General features: G+C 38.2%; 1 protein-coding gene across 1 annotated transcript in view; it reads right to left on the reverse strand.

Moving 5' to 3' along the window:
• The window catches only part of vwa8 (von Willebrand factor A domain containing 8), a 509,572-nt gene that overhangs the window by 241,147 nt on the left and 245,374 nt on the right, over positions 1–23,051 (reverse strand). The window contains exons 20-21 of the mRNA XM_051925677.1: positions 21,465–21,536; positions 19,808–19,884 (exon numbers count right to left, since the gene is read on the reverse strand). Coding sequence (XP_051781637.1) covers positions 19,808–19,884; positions 21,465–21,536 — 149 coding nt within the window. The remainder of the gene's footprint in view (positions 1–19,807; positions 19,885–21,464; positions 21,537–23,051) is intronic.

Consider the following 23,051-nt stretch of genomic DNA (forward strand, 5'->3'; position numbering starts at 1 on the left):
ATGCAAGCAAGAATACGATCATACTATTTTAAATACACGGCAAAAAATATGAACTTGATCAACTCTAGATTTAGCAGAGTAGAATGCAATAGCCCTGGAACAAAGATAATTATAGTTAACAAAAACTAAAATCAAAACTTAAACTATTAATAAAAAAACATTTTCGTAAACAGAAATAAAATAATTAACAAAACTGAAATGAAAAACTAAAACTAAATGAAACTATTAAAGTAACTGCAAAGACTAACTGAAATAAAATAATTTACTAAAAAAAATTTTAGTTTTGATTTTTGAAATATTCATGCCATTAGTCTTTAAGTCTTGTAACTTTTAACTCTAAAACAGAAAGTCATCCACCACGAGCCACATGCATTTATTCATTCAGTGAACGGCGGCTGATGACGGAGGGCAGCTGTTCACACAGCATTTTGCGGTGACAGGGTGACCTGAATACAGGCACATAAAGCTTGTGACAAAGAAAGCGAGTTACTGTGTGAGAATAGTGGCAGTTCTTCAGGAGCTGATAGTGACAGCATGGTAGATTCTGGTTCAAGTGGTAGTGATGAAGCATACCAAGGTGATGATTTTGCTTTGAATGTGCTCAGAAGCTTTCAAACCTGCCATTCACTGGATCTCCGGGGCTCAAGAGAGAAGTATTAGATACAGATAATCCCTTATAGAATTTCAGTCTGTTCATACATGTTAGCTGTAATTCTGCCTGAGCCCAAGATATAGCATGTACACATCAACTAATACACTAGCACACACTAAGCTAAATCTCAGGCTGCATGTCCGTTATGATGAGATGCCACATTTCTTTGCGCTTCTTGTATATCAACATGTAATTCAAACACCTGAAGGAATGTGCTGGTCAACAAAACCTTTACCAGAAAAATCACTAGGGAGTAACGTTTCAGTTTATATCTCAAGTGTCTGCGCTTTTTTTGACAGTAATTCAGCGGCCACTTTGCACAGGAGAAATCCTTTTGAAAATAAAATGGCACTGATCGAGAGACTGATGGTCAATATACAAGATCAGCATATTGTTACTAACCAATCACTTTTGCTTTAAAAAGTTAATTTAACAATGAAGCGATACAAACCTTGTAAAATTCCTGAGATGGCAATGTCTCTATGGAACTACAGGTAGGTAGGTGAAGAGTCTGCCAACTGTTGAAAAACTGAACATACTAATGTGTTTTAATATTTACTCTATTGTTATTAATTTATCTTTTTTAGTTTACATTCTCAGCTTAAAATACCTGATTTTGCGAAAATAATCCAGTAGCAGAATTATATTTTAAATATTTGTCCCTCTTTTTTCAATTTTTCTCTCTCTCAAAATAGATAGTTGAAATATTATATTCTTTTTGTTCTTAACATCTGCCATATCATAAATATTGCATACCAGGAATTTTTCCTGCCATGCATCCAAAACTGCTGAGGTAGGCTCCAGGTTTCCTGTGATCCTGCTCTGGATAAGCAGATTTAGAAAATGTATAGATTGTTCCTAATCTCAGATGCTGTTTCTGTCATTTTGGGGCTGTCCTCACTCCTATTACCTGCTCTTACTCTGCTCATTAAGGGTTTACTGTCTCACTGCTCCTAACCTTCACACTACATGCTTGATTTTCTTTGTTTCCCTCAGTAGAGCAAGTTGGGGTCTGCACACTGATTAAATCCTAAGTCCCCTGTTCTTCCTAAGCCCCCATTATTTTCATGATCACAACTGTCAGAACATAGTAGAATCTATTTTCTGATTTTTGATCAATTTTCAGGCCTGCAGGTGGCAAAATTCTGTCTATAAATATTCTGTGCCTGAGATGGAATCAGAGATCAATATGGCTGGTAGAAAAAACAAAGCCCAGTATGGGAGATTTTTGAATGCAATATTGAAGTTAGGCCATTATAAGCACATTGTCTTGGAGCAGGATATGTTGTGTGCTGTAGACATATAGGGTAAAAAACACTCAAACCTTAAAATTCACCTAAATTTCATTACAAATTGGCCCATTCTGGGCAGCACCAATGAAATAGAAAATATTTAAAAAATGATGATAAAATATTACAAAATTCCTCATATTCAGTATCTGATTTTGATTATGCTTATTTTTATCAGACAAAAACAAAACCAGATAGTAAACCATGTAGTGCAGTAAGCTTCCACTAATATTAAACTTATATTATATCCAAACCCATTTAAGTGTACAGTTCTGTCGGATTATGACACAAAACTAAACTCCATAGTAGCTCTTTAACCGTACCATAATTACTAAAACTAAAACTGAAACTAATAGATATAAAAATAAATAGAAATTTCTTTGTGAAATAAAAACTATATTAAAACCAAAAATGCATGATGAAGGAAAACTAATACTAAACTGAATGTCCAAGTAAAGTCAGAAAAATATAGAAATAAAAACTAATATAAAAAGGCAAAACTATAATAACCTTGCCTGGAACAGCACAATTTAGTAGCTTCTTCCTCAACACACCTTGGGAAAAGTCTTCATAGTTGAAAAAGATATAGATAAGACTGGCAACCAACCATTACCTGTTAAGTAATAATGCATTGGACAAAGAGTTTATCAATTGTCCAAGGCCAGGATAAAATCCACATTACTTTTATACCTAAGATTCAACTATTAAACTAAGCCTCCTCTTTAGTAACCCTGCATAAGTACTGGAGTGTGCAGATTGTGATTCCTCAATAATATGAACAAACCTTTTTGTTCTGCTTTGAAAAATTAAATCAACTACCTCAGTTTGCCAGACTCAAGGCGCTGTCCTTGCTTTCCATATAACACTGAGAAATGTTAATTGAACACCGTATCCAGTGCTTTCAGCATTTCTAACCAGATCTCTTATACAAAAGAAGCAGATGTTTATATTGATGAACGGATCATATGCAACTTGGGTGATGATGCACACAAGTTTACAACTACAAAGGATTTTGAAAGAAGGAAGCTACTCTGCATACAAAAGACAAGGATTTAACCAACAAGCCAACTTTCTAATAGATGTGGCTTTATTCCTTACATTTGACAGAAACTTCAAACAAAGCCTTTTCCACCAATATGGGAAGCTCTCCTCTTAGGCAGCAGTGTAAAGAAGAGCACTTGATATACACATAGCGGAAAGCAGACTTTACAAAACTGTAAGGAACTACAAAATATACACTGTGTTAAATACATCAATTATTCTCCCACTTTGATGTAATAAATTGGAGTGGTATTAACCACTGAATCACACCAAGCAAGAACCAAAACCAACAATACAATCTGGCAATATCAACATAAAAATTGCTTAATCTTGTCTCTGAATTATCGGTTTTTCTTATTTTTTGATGGAAGATGTCACATAGAGGCAAAAATGTAAACATTATAACAGGCACATCTTCAAAGCTGTAAAAAAAAAAAAAAAAAAAAAAGAAGATGAGGAAGATACATCTTATTTTAGTTGTGGATTAGAATTGATCAAATCAGTGCAGACAGAGGTCAGAGCCCATCATCTAAGAAATCCAAAGCTCAGATAATGAACGACATGCACCAGCTAAGAAGAACAAATAAAATTCTACATAGAATGGAAGTATGTTGTTTTCAAAAGCTTAAAACATGAGAATGATTTACCAGTCAAGGCAGGCCAGTCAGACAACTGCTTGGAAAAACATGCCTGTCACAACAGGCCAAAATTGATAAATTGTCCAAACCAGCAAATTTTATTAACTGAAAAAGTAAACAAATGCACCTCTTATAGTATTTTATTTCAACACATAATTTGTTGTTTTGTGTTTTACTAGTATAAGCATATATTGCATTCCACAAGGAACACTAAAACATTATAATGAAACAGAGAAAAAAAAACAACTTGCAGACTAAATAATATATAAAATATTACGAAACGGGTGGCACGGTGGCGCAGTGGTAGCGCTGCTGCCTCACAGTAAGGAGACCCGGGTTCGCTTCCCGTGTCCTCCCTGCGTGGAGTTTGCATGTTCTCCCCGTGTCTGTGTGTGTTTCCTCCGGGTGCTCCGGTTTCCTCCCACAGTCCAAAGACATGCAGGTTAGGTCGAATGGCGATTCTAAATGTGTGTGTCCTGCGGTGGGTTGGCGCCCTGCCCGGGATTGGTTCCCTGCCTTGTGCCCTATGTTGGCTGGGATTAGCTCCAGCAGACCCCCGTGACCCTATGTTCAGATGCAGCGGGTTGGAAAATGGATGGATAAATATTACGAAACTAAGTATGTTGTATTAGGTTTGTAAAATAAAAAGCAACACTACTGTGCTGTGTTTTACAAAGTTTCATAGTAGACAGAGATCTACTATACAAAGTTCAAATGCTTTAAGGTATTAAATATTATACAATAATAAATCATAAGTGAGACAAAAAGCTATTATTCTAATCAAAATTATTTAAACAAAATATATAAGTAATGATTTAAAGACATAGAGGGCCTCATGTATAAACGGTGCGTACACACAAAATGCTACGTACAGCCGTTTCCTCGCTAACTTCGAGATGTATATAAACTAAACTTGGCATAAAGCCTTGCACATTTTCACGGCAGCCTCACACCATACACTGCACACAATGCATACACACATTTCTGCTCGGTTTTGCAAACTGGCAGCACCCAGTGTCAAACCAGTGCTACTGTTTCTGTGGTCTTTTTTTCCAGAGTCACATCCATGACGCAGGCTGTATCAAATACACCTAAACTAACTGCACATCACTTACAAATTTAAGGTACTTGATTGAAATCATTCTGTAATAATATAATGGTGCACAGAATGGCCAAATTATTCCCAATACCATAGCTGCTTTAGCATTGTTACACTTAGTGCACCACTCAGAGTATTTTAACCTGTTTATTGTATTTGTGTGTGGTATCATAGCTGCACAGGTTGTGTCAAGAGTACACAGAATTACAGCTTACAGCAGAGGATACAGTTTCCAGCCCTGGAGGACACTTATAGCACAAGGGGCCAGTGTTAATTTTGTTGATAAAACAAAAAAATACTCGTCAATGACATTTTTTCTGTGATAAAAATGGAATGAAAACTAAATAAAAATGTGCCTTTAATGATGAAAACTAAGGCGAATGCTTTTAAAATGATTGTTGATGAAAACTAAAGAAAACGAAAATATTACAAACAGACAACTGGACAATGAGCTATGGGAAGCTCTTTACACATCTCTGTTGCATATGATATGGCCCACCAACAAATAGGGAGCATGAATGCAGTAGTGCAATTTTAAAAAGCTGCATGGGCACCATAAGGAAATCATCACGTCATCCAGCATCCTGCTCCACTCCGCTCTGCTACATCGGCGAAAATAGCTGTCAGAAATATGGACCAACTTTAATTACAACACTGACAAAAATAAAACCCAGTGTAAGCCATGGGGAATGGAGCTCACAGAAAAGAACACCCAAAACCTGAAGAGGCATCTAGAGGTACGCCATTCTGAGATTCATGCCAAGGTATGTAATGTTATCTAGATGGCAACTTGTCCGATGCCAATACCATTACCTCTGGCTCTCGCTCACCCTGCTAGTACTAATGTATCAATTACATTGGCTTATTTTATGTGTTCTGCTATTAGGGACATCAAAAGAACTCAATACTGTGTGTACGAGAATTTCAGCCTGCGATTGGGGAAAACTCGTTTATTAATGAAAAAAATGCCAACACACAAACACACATGGGATTTTGCTATTGCCAGTTTTATCCCTTTATGAGTTACTTAAGAAACAGATTTGTGCAGCTTTGAGAGCACAATCAGATGCGCTCAGCCTCAGATGAGAGTTGTAACTGTTCAGCTTGTAGTGTCACATATTTGTTACAGCAGATGAAATAATGGGGGCATTAATCGCTTTCAGTACAGTGCCCTACACAGTCCCGATAAAGGAACGAAAGCTTCACATTCATTCTTTGATTGTAATAAGCATATCTGCACGTTTGTTCACGCATCTATCCATTTTCTATCTGGTGGATAGAGTTCAGGGTTGCGGATGAAACCACCTTGTATGCATCCACTTATGGGCATAGTCGCAGTGACGAAAACAGTCGTAGCAATTAAAAATCAAGGAAAGTTTCAAACAAAGTGGCTATTTGGTTTGTCCACGTCATTGATGAAATAAGCTTCTTCATTTGTTAATACAAATATAACATGTATTTAGGATTTCAGTGCTTGAAACACATCTCCCAATTAATACAGTATGTACATGTACAGTAAGGCAACAGTTATGATTAATTGACTACAGGTAACTTTTGTAATGCTGTGTTTGCACACACGCTAAGCAATAATCAAGTTTGATCACTCATGTGAGACACTTTGGAAATAGCACAGCAAGTCAGCAAGGGCTCTTTTACAAGAGTTTTGAAATATTGGATTAATGCAAAAAAATGACTCATCCATTAAGTGTTATTCTTTAGTGAGTTTTTTTAAAAACTAACATCCCAGATGCTAACGTAGAGTTACCTGGGTTTAGCACAGTTAGAGCGGACAGAGACGCAAATACCTGTGGTAAGCAGAAAGGAGATGGACTCGCATCCTATGTCAATACAAGATGGTGCATCTCTGGACATGTTAACATTAAAATCTCCACTTGCTGCAGGGACAACGAACTGTTGGTCATAAGTCTGCGTCCCTATTACTTGCCCAGAGAGTTTGGACACGTCATTGTTGTTATTGTATATATCCCTCCTCGGGCGGATGTGGAGATAGCAGGTGACATCATCCATTCCGATGTGGCTAAATTACAAACACAACACCCTGAGGCACTTGTGCTAATCGCTGGAGACTTCAACCATGTAACGCTGGACAAAACATTACCTGCCTTCTCCCAGTATGTGGATTGTAACATCCGGGGAAATAGGACTATTGACCTATTGTATGCAAATGTTAAAGACGCATACAGCGCCACCCCGCTGCCTGCACTTGGGAAAGCAGATCATAACCTGGTTCTGCTTCAGCCTCACTACAAACCAAGAGTGAGGGAGCTACCTACAACCACACGCTCATTCAGGAAGTGGTCCCCTGAGGCAGAGCAGGCTCTGAGAGACTGCTTTGAAACTACGGACTGGGATATCCTGCAGGGATCTTATAGTGAGAACATTGAGGAGGTTGTTGACTGCACTACTGATTACATCAACTTCTGTATGGACATTGCAGTTCCAGTAAGAGCAGTACGCTGCTATGCTAACAACAAGCCATGGATTACAAGTGACATCAAGGGCCTTTTGAACCAGAAGAAAAAGGCTTTTAAAGGCGGTGATCAGCATGAGCTCAAGCGCGTGCAGAAGGAACTCCAAGTCCAGCTCAGGGCGGTGAAGGAGCAGTACAGGAGAAAGCTGGAGCAGAAGGTGCAGAATAACAGCATGAAGGAAGTGTGGGATGGGATGAAGATCATCACTGGCTGCAGCTCGAAGCGGGGTGCCACCATCGAGAGAGATGTGGAGAGAGTAAACCAAATGAACAACTTTTTTAACAGGTTTGACCACCCTAACCCACTCTCACCTCAGAGTACTGCACCCTCCACCCATCCTTCTGCTGATACCAGCATAGGTGAGAGCCTACCCCAACCCACAATCACAGCAGCCCAGGTAAGCAGAGAGCTGAGGAGACTTTGTGCCAGCAAAGCAGCAGTTCCAGATGGAGTATCACCATGACTGCTGAAGGCCTGTGCGTTGGAGCTGGGGAGTCCTCTACAGCACATCTTCAACCTGAGCCTGGAACAGGGGAAAGTCCCGAGGCTTTGGAAAAAATCTTGCATCACCCCAGTCCCAAAGGTATCATATCCTAGTGAGCTGAATGATTTCCGGCCTGTTGCTCTGACGTCACATATGATGAAAACCATGGAGCGGCTGCTGCTTCACCACCTGAGGCCACAGGTCCGTCACGCCCTCGACCCTCTGCAGTTCGCACACCAGGAGAAGGTGGGAGCGGAGAATGCCATCATCTACATGCAACACCGATCCCTCTCCCACTTGGACAGAGGCAGGGTGCAGTAAGAATTATGTTTCTGGACTTCTCTAGCGCCTTCAACACCATCCAACCTCTGCTCCTTAGGGACAAGCTGACAGAGATGGGAGTAGATTCATACCTGGTAGCATGGATCATGGACTATCTTAAAGTCAGACCTCAGTATGTGCGTCTCAGGAACTGCAGGTCTGACATTGTGGTCAACAACACAGAAGCGCCGCAGGGGACTGTACTTTCTCCGGTCCTGTTCAGCCTATATACATCGGACTTCCAATACAACTCGGAGTCCTGCCACATGCAAAAATTCGCTGACGACACTGCTATCGTGGGCTGCATCACGAGTGGGCAGGAGGAGGAGTAATCAAGGACTTTGTTAAATGGTGCGACTCAAACCACCTATACCTGAACACCAGCAAAACCAAGGAGCTGGTGGTGAATTTTAGGAGGCCCAGACCCCTCATGGACCCCGTGATCATCAGAGGTGACTGTGTGCAGAGGGTACAGACCTATAAATACCTGGGAGTGCAGCTGGATGATAAATTGGACTGGACTGCCAATACTGATGCTCTGTGTAAGAAAGGACAGAGCCGGCTATACTTCCTTAGAAGGCTGGCGTCCTTCAACATCTGCAATAAGATGCTGCAGATGTTCTATCAGACGGTTGTGGCGAGCGCCCTCTTCTACGCGGTGGTGTGCTGGGGAGGCAGCATAAAGAAGAGGGACGCCTCACGCCTGGACAAACTGGTAAGGAATGAATTTGTGAATTTTCCCTTGGGATTAATAAAGTATCTATCTATCTATCTATCTATCTATCTATCTATCTATCTATCTATCTATCTATCTATCTATCTATCTATCTATCTATCTATCTATCTATCTATCTATCTATCTATCTATCATTTTTACAACAGCAAATGTTGCAAACCTTGATTCTCTGATAAACTAGATTTTAAAAGTTTGTTGTTACAAAAACAGCTTTTAAGGGTTTATTTAAATTTAAGTATCTTAAATTATTTTGGAATTCTCTACTCAACAGTACATATGTAATAATGTTTGAATTTTTATTTTTAGTATTTTAAGCAGTATTTTCAGTTGCTGCAGAAAAAATATCAGAGAATACATTTAAAATGTGCACATGGTCAGATAAATTAGATAGTCCATGATGAGCTCATTCTTTATAAACCCTACTGAAATGCCCCCCAAGATTATAACATTACCCTATTTATTGTTATACTAGGGGGATCTCTGTGACTATCACACATTAAAACTCAAGACCTATGCAATGTATTTTGATATTTATAAATGCCAATAGTAGTTCACTTAAATGACAGTTGGGTAGCTACTTGACAGATATACCACTATTTTAAATCTGCTGAAAATCTTTAGTGTTTAAAACTGTTGTTGTGCTCTCAGTGTCATAGTTTTTGAAAGAGAAAAAGCATTTACTGCCATAGCTTTTGCTGTATGAAAGATACATTTTCTACATTAAAAATGGTTAAATCATTTTGCTGGAAGATTCTTTTTTGTTGGAAGACCTTGTACTTTTCTATGAAAAAGATTAAATTTGTGCTGCTTGGTTCCGACCTTTTTGGTAAAATCTTATAGCAGCATAACTAAAGCATGCTGAAGACCAGAAAACTGTGATGACAGACCAGAGCTGCCATTAACTGACCAACATCTTTTGGAGTAAATCCTTTCTACACCTTCTCTTCATTTTATGTTCAGTATTTACTACGTGGGGCTCATTAGTGTACATGTTAGTATAACAGTTTAAAGTTACGGTATATTCTTTGCATAATCATACATTAAAACAAGATATCCATCTGATTTTGACTTAACCTTATGTCGATTAAAATTGATTTACTTTTTCTCGACTAAAATTAATTTACTTTTTGTTGACTAAAAGTAGACTAAAATGAATAATAAATAAATGACTAAGACTAAAATTAAAACAAAATGTCTTGTCAAAATGAACAATGCACACGACCTCAGGAAAGCCACCAGCATCTGCTTGGATTCCACTCAGCCATGGGCACAGTCTAGATAGATAGATAGATAGATAGATAGATAGATAGATAGATAGATAGATAGATAGATAGATAGATAGATAGATAGATAGATAGATAGATAGATAGATAGATAGATAGATAGATAGATAGATAGATAGATAGATAGATAGATAGATAGATAGATAGATAGATAGATAGATAGATAGATAGATAGATAGATAGATAGATAGATAGATAGATAGATAGATAGATAGATAGATAGATAGATAGATAGATAGATAGATAGATAGATAGATAGATAGATACAATGGGAAATTCTAGTTGAACTTCTCCCATCTGGCAAATGCTTCAAAGCCTTTCCTGCACGGACCTCGAGGCTCAGAACCAGTTTCATCCCATGAGATATAAACAAACTTAATCAGTCCATCAAGTGCAAACGGTAGAACTCTTTGTACTTATAATTACAATTACATCACTGTAAACTTGCACTACAATTGTAGTACTGCATAACCTGAGTCACTTTATGAACCATGTACACTATCTACACTATATGTACATGTATATTGCACTTATGCTTTCATGTTGTATATTTTTCATTGTTTATCAAATTATTTTTTTTTTATCATTTTATAGGAAAATAAGTTTATGAGGAGTTGCATATTGAATCTCATTGTACCATACAATGACAATAAGGGAATTCAATTCAGTTCAATAGAAGAAAGCACGTATTTACAGATGATTATCATTGGCTTCTATATTGATTAAGATTTCCAAGAGCTATTCTCTTGGAGCTGTGTGCTGTTAAAATATTAGGAAGTATACTTGATATCATTTTTATAATGAAATGCATTAAAGTATGTATATTACATTTTACAAATAAATTGTTAACTTCATTTAAATAATGTATACTGTTAATAATTAAACATGTGGGGGCACAGTGGCACAGCCGTAGCAATGAGCTGGAGTCCTGTCCAGGGATAGTTCCTGCCTTGCGTTCTATGCTTGCTAGAACTGCCGTGACCCTGGATGGAATATTTTATTGCAGAAGTACTACTGGTGATGAATGACTAATATTAAGATTTATTAAACATCAAAAATAATTTACAAAATCCTGACTAAAAAGGTTTTAAATATATATTCAATACAAAAGAGTTTTTATATATTATTGCTTATTTTTTGCTTTATATTAGACAGAAGAGATCCTGAGTGAACAAGTAACATGAAAATACAGCATGTATATTTAAAATTATTTTTAAGTGACATAAAACTCAAATTTCCATGTGGCAAAATATTTGCCTACACCATTTTAGTATTAAAAACTATGATTGGATATTTTGTAATGTCTTATCACAACATCATGTGATTTAGGCCTGGACTATGACTTTCAAAACTCTAATTTCACTATACCTGTAAAAGGGATAAAATGGGAGAAACTGAGCCTAGTTTTGTTCTATATGTTATTGCTTCTTTCCACAGGTGTATTGTGTTTAATGCTAAAACTGTTTAAAAAAAAAAGAAAAATAGAATAATAAATACAGTTAATGTGTCTGAGCAAAATTAAGATATTTTATCTGGGTTTTTTATCTGAAGTACGAGTACATCGGATGGATGTTGATTTCTGTTATGTCTTTGTTTTTAATGTGAGCAGTCAAATCTTAATTTCTGGCTAATTTCATAGCCCTAGTTCAAAATAAATAACTGCCAAACTGTGCACACATAATGTTTTTAAGATGTAGGCAAAAGTTGAATTGTTTGAGTTACTTTAATGTCGATTTTCAAAGGATTCACCTATGGGTTTTTCCAGAGATCCCAGAATGTCATAATTCATTTCTGGGAAGTGGGCTGCTGTGCCATCCTCCTTTAGCAAAGTTTTGGTAAAGGAAAGGCTGAGGGGCATTTAATGGAGAGTGTTCATAGTTTATTTTTTAGGTACTAGTAAAACATGTTGTGTGCTGAAACTTAAAACATTGTTTGTACCTGCATGCAACTTAGTAAGAACATTAATATAAAAAAATATATATACTTTTTAACTCCGTATGTCTGTCTGAATTGTAAACATCATCTCAAACCTTAAAGTAATAGCCAGGTCGCCAAAATCAACATATGCAGGGTCCTTTTAATCATTATTAAATAATAATATTTTCTGAATTAATATCCAGGTAAAAACATATTGAAACAGGATAACTGAAACACTGACAAAGCATAACAGAATCCTAATTGAAAACCATTTATAATGAATACCCTGCAATCCACAATAAGGCACCATCTGTTCAATGAGCAAATTAAATATTTATTACTTATGAAGAAACAAACAAAAAAAAAACTGTACTACAATTCAGCACTTATTAAGTGCCTTGGGAACTGAAAAAAAATGTCACAAAAGTTCTGAAATACTGTTGTAACCTGTGGAGATATTCATTTATTCTTTTGAATTTTTACATGTTTGATAATCAATTATATTTGTAAAATGGTATTAAGGACAGAATCACATTGTTACAAGATAATGATCATATTTAGCTATTAATATGTGTTGAGCATGGCACTGGAGAATAGTTACATGATGCATGAAGTAAGAATTTCTCTGTAAATTGTACATGGGGCAATAACTTAAAAATTGTTTAAAATTGTAACATTTTTAAGTTATAATTGTATAACACTAATTCTATTCAACGGCAAAAACAGATTCATTTCACAAACATTTGTAGTAATTTGTCCTTCAACATCTGCAATAAGATGCTGCAGATGTTCTACCAGACGGTTGTGGCGAGCGCCCTCTTCTACGCGGTGGTGTGCTGGGGAGGCAGCATAAAGAAGAAGGACGCCTCATGCCTGGACAAACTGGTGAGGAAGGCAGGCTCTATTGTTGGCATGGAGCTGGACAGCTTGAAATCTGTGGCAGAGCGACGGGCGCTAAGCAGGCTTCTATCAATTATGGAGAATCCACTGCATCCACTAAACAGTGTTATCTCCAGACAGAAGAGCAGCTTCAGCGACAGACTGCTGTCACTGTCCTGCTCCACTGACAGACTGAGAAGATCGTTCCTCCCCCAAACTATGCGACTCTTCAATTCCACATTATAACATTATACAAAGTTATTGTCTGTTTTTACCTGCATTGTATTCAATCTTTAATTTAATATTGTTTTTTGTATCAGTATGCTGCTGCTGGAGTATGTGAATTTCCTCTTGGGATTAATAAAGTATCTATCTATCTATCTATCTATCTATCTATCTATCTATCTATCTATCTATCTATCTATCTATCTATCTATCTATCTATCTATCTATCTATCTATCTATCTATCTATCTATCTATCTAATATACATGTATTACTACAACCATTTGTGATGTGCAATCTGTTAGGATAACATATGCATTGCTTATGTATCCGTTATATGCTATTTGGTACTGGATTTGTAAAAACAGTGTTACAGTTTGTGATGCAAAACATTTTATTACTACAAATTTTTGTGATCTGCCATCTCTAGGAATGACAGAGACATGGCAACTGAAAGTACACACAGATATATAGACATTATTAAGGCAGTTATTCATAACATCAAAATCATTATATTGCTTTGCTATTAACAGGAGCCTTAAAAATCTAAAGTCTACAGATATGTGATGCCCCAGGTGCCTGCAGCCTTGGCATCACCTGCTACCCATTGTGTTAAACAGGGTTACTTTTACTCGTGTGACCCTCAGTGGCTTTCTCCTTGTCTTTCCCTGCTCATCCATTAGATCAATGCAATGAATGTGAGACACCAGCAAATGTAATCCTCCATTAAAATGGTTTTTGTTACAGCTATCTCAATTGGTCACCCACTGGGATGCCTGAGCTCTATCGTCCCACCACCATCCTTATGTGTCCATAGCATGACCCTTGAAGTACCTTCGAATGCTCCTGCTCTCTGGACTTTCAGAAGGTGCAACCTGTCTCTGCAGCGCTGTTCCTCTTATTCTCCATAGGGCCTCATCCTGATCACCTTGCCTCCGGACAACTGCACCAGCTCACACTGTCAATCTTACTCTTTACTCCTTTCCAAACCATATCTCTTGATTTTACTCCTTTTAGATCTTTTTCTTTCTCAACTTCTCTTTTCTTCCTTTGTTCTACTCCCTTTTACTCTGTGGGTGCAGGTGCTCTATTTAATGACCCATAGAGAGTCATTGGGAAAATGGGATGAGCTGTTGATGTTCACACATGAATTCATAATCAGCCAATTTCCCCAATAAACAGTCTGGGGCCGCACAGCATAGCAGCAGTACACACCCACAAATCTGAGATTCACTGTTTTTATTAAAAATTCTGCACCACCATGGACCCCAAACTTGAATTACCACAAGATAAGAGTATATACACACAAAACATGATGTTTATGCATTCTGTATACTTCTCGCTTGGAATTTTTTTGTTTAGTATGACGTCCGTACTATGCTACATTGTGTTTTTCTTTAATACTCTTTTTTTTTTTCATTACATTTAAAAAGAACATCCAAAATAGAGCAATAAATTATAACCTTGCTACTTCAGTATCACCATGTACTTGCTACTTCTGGATCACCATGTAACCCTGAAGACATTGTGTAAAAGATGGAAGATACTAAAATGTAAATTACAGCTAAGAAAATGCCCGTCTCCTCTTTCATGTACTGTACATAGTAGTATAAGTTTACCTTAGAAGTAACTGCAAGCAGAAAGTCCTAACAGTTATGTCAATAAAGTAGTGATATGCAATGAATGAACAAACTAGTTCTTTTGAACTTGTCTTGGTCTTTGAACGAACATACTAGTACAATGACATTAAAAAATTAATCTTTTCAAGGCATGCGCAGTGTGTGCTATGTTTTAAATTGCTTTCAGCGACAGTTTAGAGCTATCATCTTAACTTCACTTAAATGGCTGCTGTTTTCAGGAAATAGCCTATTAGCAAACTGCTTCAACAAAACGGTCAAGACGACAACTAGCCAATAAATGACTTGGTAGATGGCACCAAGCACCTCCCATTGATTGGTCCAATCTGACTGAGTAACTATGACTCAGTATGTACACTGATTGACTGAATGAACCAGTACACCCCCTACTTATCTGGAGAACCACTGCAAGTTTGTTCACGAACTGCAGACAAGAGACTCACAGTACAGTACACTGAACTGAAAGAAACAGTTCGTGTGCTGAATGGAGGAACGTACTACAGACACGGGACTTGCATTACAGTACATTGAATTAGTTCACCAAAAGAATCAGTTTGCGTACTGAATGAAGGAACGAACTGCAGACAAAAGACTTGTAGTACATTGAATCTTAGTACAGTTAACTGATGATACAGTCATATGAAAACGTTTGGGAACCCCTCTCAGCCTGCATAATTTACTTTGCTTTCAACAAAAAAAGATAACAGGGATATGTCTTTTACTTCCTAGTAAAATCTGAGTACTGGGATGTTTTCTGAGAAAAGATTTTAGTGAAGCAGTATTTATTCGTATGAAATTAAATCAAATGTGAAAAACTGGCTGTGCAAAAATTTGGGTACCCTTGTAATTTTGCTGATTTGAATGCATGGAACTGCTCAATACTGATTACTTGCAACACCAAATTAGTTGGATTAGCTCATTAAGCCTTGAACTTCATAGACAGGTGTGTCCAATCATGAGAAAAGGTATTTAAGGTGGTCAATTGCAAGGTGTGCTTCCCTTTGACTCTCCTCTGAAGAGTGATAGCATGGGATCCTCAAAGCAACTCTCAAAAGATCTGAAAACAAAGATTGTTCAGTATCATGGTTTAGGGGAAGGCTACAAAAAGCTATCTCATAGGATTAAACTGTCAGTTTCAACTGTAAGGAATGTAATCAGGAAATAGAATGCCACAGGCACAGTTGCTGTTAAACCCAGCAGGTCTGGCAGGCCAAGAAAAATACAGGAGCGGCATATGTGTAGGATTGTGAGAATAGTTACAGACAACCCAAAGATCACCTCCAAAGACCTGCAAGAACATCTTGCTGCAGATGGTGTATCTGTACATTGTTCTACAATTCAGCGCAATTTGCACAAAGAACATCTGTATGGCAGGGTGATGAGAAAGAAGCCCTTTCTGCACTCACACCACAAACAGAGTCACTTGTTGTATGCAAATGCTCATTTAGACAAGCCAGATTCATTTTGGAACAAAGTGCTTTGGACTGATGAGCCAAAAATTTAATTATTTGGTCATAACAAAAAGCGCTTTGCATGGTGGAAGAAGAACACCGCATTCCAAGAAAAACACCTGCTACCTACTGTCAAATTTGGTGGAGGTTCCATCATGCTGTGGAGCTGTGTGGCTAGTTCAATGGCTGGGGCCCTTGTGAAAGTCGAGGGTCTCATGAATTCAACCCAATATCAACAAATTCTTCAGGATAATGTTGAAGCATCAGTCACAAAGGATTTCCAACAAGACATTGACCCAAAACACAGTTCGAAATCTACAAAGGTATTCATGCAGAGGGAGAAGTACAATGTTCTGGAATGGGCGACACAGTTCCCTGACTTGAATATCATCGAAAATCTATGGGATGATTTGAAGCAGGCTGTCCATGCTCGGCAGCCATCAAATTTAACTGAACTGGAGAGATTTTGTATGGAAAAATGGTCAAAAATACCTCCATCCAGAATCCAGACACTCATCAAAGGCTATAGTAGGCATCTAGAGGCTGTTATATTTGCAAAAGGAGGCTCAACTAAGTATTAATGTAATATTTCTGTTGGGGTGCCCAAATTTATGCAAAAGGCAAAATGGAGTTGCCTAAAACAATAAGGCAAGCAAGCAAACAAAGTCCCAATACAAGAATCCAAAGAGTGGTCAGGAGAAAGGTCAAAAATCCAATAAATCACAATAAGCATATTACATATTTTCTGTTAATCCAATAAATTTAATGTCACTGCTGTAATACTACCGTTTCCAAAAGGCATATCATATATTAAAAGGAAGTTGCTACTTTGAAAGCTCAGCCAATGATAAACAAAAATCCAAAGAATTAAGAGGGGTTCCCAAACTTTTGCATATGACTGTATATGTACGAAAGACTACATCAGAAAGGAAGGGATATAAAAAAAGAAAATTGTAGCTTAATCCAAAACTGAATATCAATTTTATTTAGTCATATTCCAATGTTCTCACAGTTTTATCATAATGTTTGAATTATTCTATCCATCCATCCATCCATTTTCCAACCCGCTGAATCCGAACACAGGGTCACGGGGGTCTGCTGGAGCCAATCCCAGCCAACACAGGGCACAAGGTAGGAACCAATCCTGGGCAACCCACCGCAGGACACACACAAACAAACCCAAACACCAAGCACACACTAGGGCCAATTTAGAATCGCCAATCCACCTAACCTGCATGTCTTTGGACTGTGGGAGGAAACCGGAGCGCCCGGAGGAAACCCACGCAGAGAGGACCCGGGAAGCAAACCCGGGTCTCCTAACTGCGAGGCAGCAGCGCTACCACTGCACCACCGTGCCACCCCTGAATTATTCTAAGGTTCTGTTTATTGCTGAAATTTTATTTATTGTCAAATTCAATAAAGAGGATTATTATTATTATTATTATACACAAGCGAGGAGAGTGTTGAGCAGATGGAAAGAGTACTTTGAGAGGCTGATGAATGAAGAGAATGAGTGAGAGAAGAGGTTGGATGATGTGGAGATAGTGAATCAGGAAGTGCAACGGATTAGCAAGGAGGAAGTAAGGACAGCTATGAAGAGGATGAAGAATGGAAAAGCCGTTGGTCCAGATGACATACCTGTGGAAGCATGGAGGTGTTTAGGAGAGATGGCAGTGGAGTTTTTAACCAGACTATTTAATGGAATCTTGGAAAGTGAGAGGATGCCTGAGGAGTGGAGAAGAACTGTACTGGTGCCGATATTTAAGAATAAACGGGATGCGCAGGACTGTAGTAACTACAGGGGGATAAAATTGATGAGCCACAGCATGAAATTATGGGAAAGAGTAGTGGATGCTAGGTTAAGAAGTGAGGTGATGATTAGTGAGCAGCAGTATGGTTTCATGCCAAGAAAGTGCACCACTGATGTGATATTTGCTCTGAGGGTGTTGATGGAGAAGTATAGAGAAGGCCAGAAGTTGTCGCATTGCGTCTTTGTGGACTTGGAGAAAGCATATGACAGGGTGCCTCGAGAGGAGCTGTGGTATTGTATGAGGAAGTCAGGAGAGGCACAGAAGTATGTAAGAGTTGTACAGGATATGTACGAGGGAAGTATGACCATGGTGAGGTCTGCAGTAGGAGTGACGGATGCATTCAAGGTGGAGGTGGGATTACATCAGGGATAGGCTCTGAGCCCTTTCTCATTTGCAATGGTGATGGACAGGTTGACAGACGAGATTAGACAGGAGTCTCCATGGACTATGATGTTTGCTGATGACATTGTGATCTGTAGCAATAGTAGGGAGCAGGTTGAGGAGACCCTGGAGAGGTGGAGATATGCTCTAGAGAGGAGAGGAATGAAGGTCAGTAGGAACAAGACAGAATACATGTATGTAAATAAGAGGGAGGTCAGTGGAAAGGTGAGGATGCAGGGAGTAGAGCTAGCGAAGGTGGATGAGTTTAAATACTTGGAATCAGCAGTACAGAGTAATGGGGATTGTGGAAGAGAGGTGAAAAAGAGAGTGAAGGCAGGGTGGAGACGAGTGTCAGGAGTGATTTGTGACAGATGGGTATCAGCAAGAGTGAAAGGGAAGGTCTAAAGGATGATAGTGAGACCAGCTACAGTATGTTATATGGGTTGGAGACGGTGGCATTGACCAGAAAGCAGGAGACAGAGCTGGAGGCAGCAATCAAGTCTACTTTGTACTTACATTACACTTCTTATCATTGTGGAACGAGCCCCGGACACAGACAGGCAGACATGTTTTACTCACCACCACACATTTATTTACACTACCAATATTTACAAGTTCAAGTGCCACACAAACCCCAATCTCCCCCAAAGTCCAGGCCAACCACACTATGCCTCTTCTTCGGACCGCCTCCTTCTCTCTCTTTTCTGACCTCGTCCTTCTTCCACCCGACTCCAGCCTCGAATGAAGGGAGGCGGCCCCTTTTATCCATACCCGGATGTGCTCCAGTTGTGCACCGGGAATCTTCCACCGACACTCCCCAGTGTGGCGGAAGTGCCGGCTGTCTCCCCAGAAGCACTCCGGGTGTTCCCTCTCTTCTTCCCCCCAGCACTTTCTGGTATGGCGGAAGTGCTGGGGTCCAGGGTCCATCAGGCACGGGGACGCCCCCGGCGGTGACCACGGGCCCCTACAGGGTTGAGCTTCTAAGCCCTGTACCCATGGCTCCAAATACAACCAGGGTGGTCGCCCCCTCGTGGTCTGGAGGAGGCATGAGCCCTCCTCCTGTCTCCCCGGGCGTCCCAGCCGGGTAGGAATCCCAGCCGGGTGCCACATCATGTGTACAGCTTTCAAATAATCTTTTGCTGTTATTATTTTATTCTTTGTGAGAAATGCTCTCATTAGAGGATACATTTCACTGTTGGTGAGTACAGCACTCTGCATGTGCCAATAAACAGTGAATAAACCTGCTGATTTTCTTGTGTTTATTCCACGAAATTGTCCTTTTACAAAATCTATCTAAAGTAGTCTCTGTTAGCTTCCCAAGAATGTTAGAAGTCATGTAAAATAAATTCTTACAGTTTTCATATTGTATATTTTAACAGCTAAATAAACAACTGAAAAGCTTGTATCGATCAAATAAAATTAAATGAACATACTGCAGATACTGTACTGATTTCTTTGTTACTTTAACATACCTGTGTAATTGCAAGTACTCTCGTGGTCTGTTCAGAAGATGGAGAAATCTATCAGCTATCTTGTTTTTTCCAACACCCTGTAAAAGAAGACAACCTAAAAATTTATAATGTAATTTCATGTTTTAATTAATTTAGCAATTAAAATAAGAATAAACAATTGCTAATATCAAACCAACCTGTCTTTTGCTAAATTACTGTAAGTCTTAACAGAATGTAGGGTGGCATGGTGGTACAGTGGTAGGACATTAGGAAAATCGAGAATTTTACTTGCCCACCCATGGGCGGAATGGTGGCTCTGTGGCTAAACTGGGCTGGTAACTCGAAAGTTTCTGGTTCGAGTCCCAGCAGTGACAGAAGGAATACTACTCCATTGGGTACTTCATCAAGGCCCTTAACTTGCAACTACTCCCGTGGTGCTGTGCAAAAAACTGACCCTACGTTCTAACCCTAAAACTCTGAATAAGTTGGGGTATTTGAAAAATAAATTCAGTATACAAGAAATTGTTAATGGCAATAAATTATAAATTATTATAATTTAGGAAAAAGAAGGAATTGTAACTCGCCCACCTTGCCATCCCTTTTGTTAATTAATTATCAGTTTTGCCTTCATTAGGCCTATATCATGGTAACTGAAGCACACTCATTTTAAGAAAGAGAATAGCAAAATTTATTGATAAACACAAAGATTATAGAAATATGATAACTGCATATGTATCATCACAGAAGACAGGATGCAAGACAGATAAGATAGGCAAACATATAACATAGAAGAGGCTGGATGTTTACTGGTTATATATGGTTCTAATTTATCTTGGCAAAGATGAACAGTTTCATAACACCAAGTCTCTGGGAATTATGTCTAATATTGCGTGGAGTTGTTGCTGTTGATAATCAGGATTCAAATGGATGATTCTTCTTGCATTGGAATGAACTCTTTCTTCTTTGCGAAGTTTTGTGATGTGCTGTGCTTTTCTCATTTAGACTTATTGCTGTGGCCTCTGCCTCTTCATGGAGAAAATCATAACTCACAAGAGTTTAGTTGCTGATGTTCCCTTCTTGAAGAAACAGTTGCTTCTCTGTTTTATCAGACTGAGCTCAGTCACTAGCATAGAACTTGGCTTGGCAGAGCAAATCTCAGCTTTCAGAGAGAAGAGATTGTCAGCTTCTAGCTCTCAAAAAAGGGAGTGGCTCATAAGCGTTTAGGTTTCAAAGAGCAGAGTATTTCAGAGTGTGCAAAAGGATTTTCTGAAGAAAGATGAGTGTGACTTGTTTTAACGGAAGATGTAACCTCCTATGATTGGATTAAAGTCCTTTCCAGTTACAGATCCAGTGCATGCACATAGGCTGTGCCTGGTTAAAGGCGCACACAGGTAAATGCCACACCTAGGCCTAACTCCAGGAGTGGGTCCCATTAACCCTATCCCAAGCAGGATACATGGTTTGCTAATTTGTACATAGCAAGGTTACAGTCCAGGATGGGGTTGCTATATTGTTTTACAGAAAAAATATAATGAAGACACTATACAAAATACATACATTGTTGCCTGTAAATATACTGAAATAGATTACAAAATACAAAAATGTATCTCAAGAATTTCAGTAGGATGGTGATGGAATAAAATAACTGTTCAAGAAACGGATCTCTACTCCCTCTCACCTGGTTTCCAACCAGTAGCAAGTGCTCTCCGAGCAAGAAATCCTTCAGCATGTCCTCCATTATCATCATGTGCTGTAAAATAAAAGAACAACATATTACTATGATTATTTTTAGGATCATTTTCATATCAAGGACTATCAAACCAAATATTTGTCCATTACCACTTGCTGCCTAAAATATGCATTGTCTAAGATGATTAGATCCTACAGAACAGAACGGTTTCTAGGATTCTGATTCAATTTCCATGATTCTGAATCAAGATTTCTTTTCCAAAGCTGACATGGAAGATGTGACTTCATTGATTACAACACCTTCCAAAGTCTTGGTGTACATATACTTAAAACTCAGTACCTGTAATAAAACTGAACACTGGGTAGAACCATGTGGCACTTCTACTTCAGATCTTATTCATTCTAATAACGCTAATTTTCCAGGCTAGAGTAAGATGAAAGGATGGCAATCTACTAACATCTTGTTTAATGCGTTCGTGCATTTTGCAGAAATTAAGTTTAAAGAGATCTTAAACTTTTCTTGTAACAGTTACTCCTAGGTATTTTAACTATTCTATGACAATCAGAAAAAAGTGATCTAGTACAATATGGCATGTATGAGAATTCAGTGGAAAGAGAATACTGTACATATTTAAATGAATGTTTATGCCAGAAATGTTATAAAATTTGCCTAACAGGTTTAAAATGAATGGCATTGATCAGCAAAGGTCTGAGAAGTAGAGTAAAATATCATCTGCATATAAAGATACTTTTTGTCCCCTTATGATTCCTTTTATCTTTGACAGCATCCAAAAATGGATAGTTAAGGGTTCCACAGCAACCACAAAGATTATTGGTAATAATGGATATCCCTATTTGGTTCAATTCTCATTTAGAATTTTCATATTTTACATTATTTATGTGAAGCAAAGTTACTGCCCTAGCATTCAATAATTTATTCCACACATATATTTTGGGATTAAACCAAAATTTTACAACATAATGAATTGATATTTCCACCCAGCTCTATCAAAGGCTTTTTCTGCATCCAAAGATAGATGCTAAAAAGAAAAATATGATATTTAACAGCTGTTAAACATTTGATACTGAATGTTAGAGAGGTAATGACTCTTGATAAACTGTGACATTACCACAGCCATTTTATATATTCTGATTATGATTTGTAAAGACCTATAGTACATAGATCTAGATTTAATTCACAGTTAAAATCCCAGGCCACGGTCAGCTTTTGAGTAATCATACTAGGTATTAACACAAGAATCCTTACCATGAATTCTTTATCATCTGTGCTGGGAACATATATATATACCAATGTTAACTAACATTGTAATGTATACCACCCTTCAGGGTTTAATACTATTTCAGTAACTATCAATGTAATTACTTTGTGAATTAAAATTTCCACTTCTGTGGACAAGCCGTACATTAGAATGCAAAATCTGACCAACTCAGCATCTTTTCAGTCAGGACTGATCCTTAATGTTTAAGTAGATTTCTTGCAGATAAACCTTCTTTGTCCTTAAAGAGGAAAATGCGCTTTTTTCCTCTTAAGGCTGTGACTGAGACCTTTGACATT

The sequence above is a fragment of the Erpetoichthys calabaricus genome, chromosome 4, assembly GCF_900747795.2.
Source record: "Erpetoichthys calabaricus chromosome 4, fErpCal1.3, whole genome shotgun sequence".
NCBI lineage: Eukaryota > Metazoa > Chordata > Cladistia > Polypteriformes > Polypteridae > Erpetoichthys > Erpetoichthys calabaricus.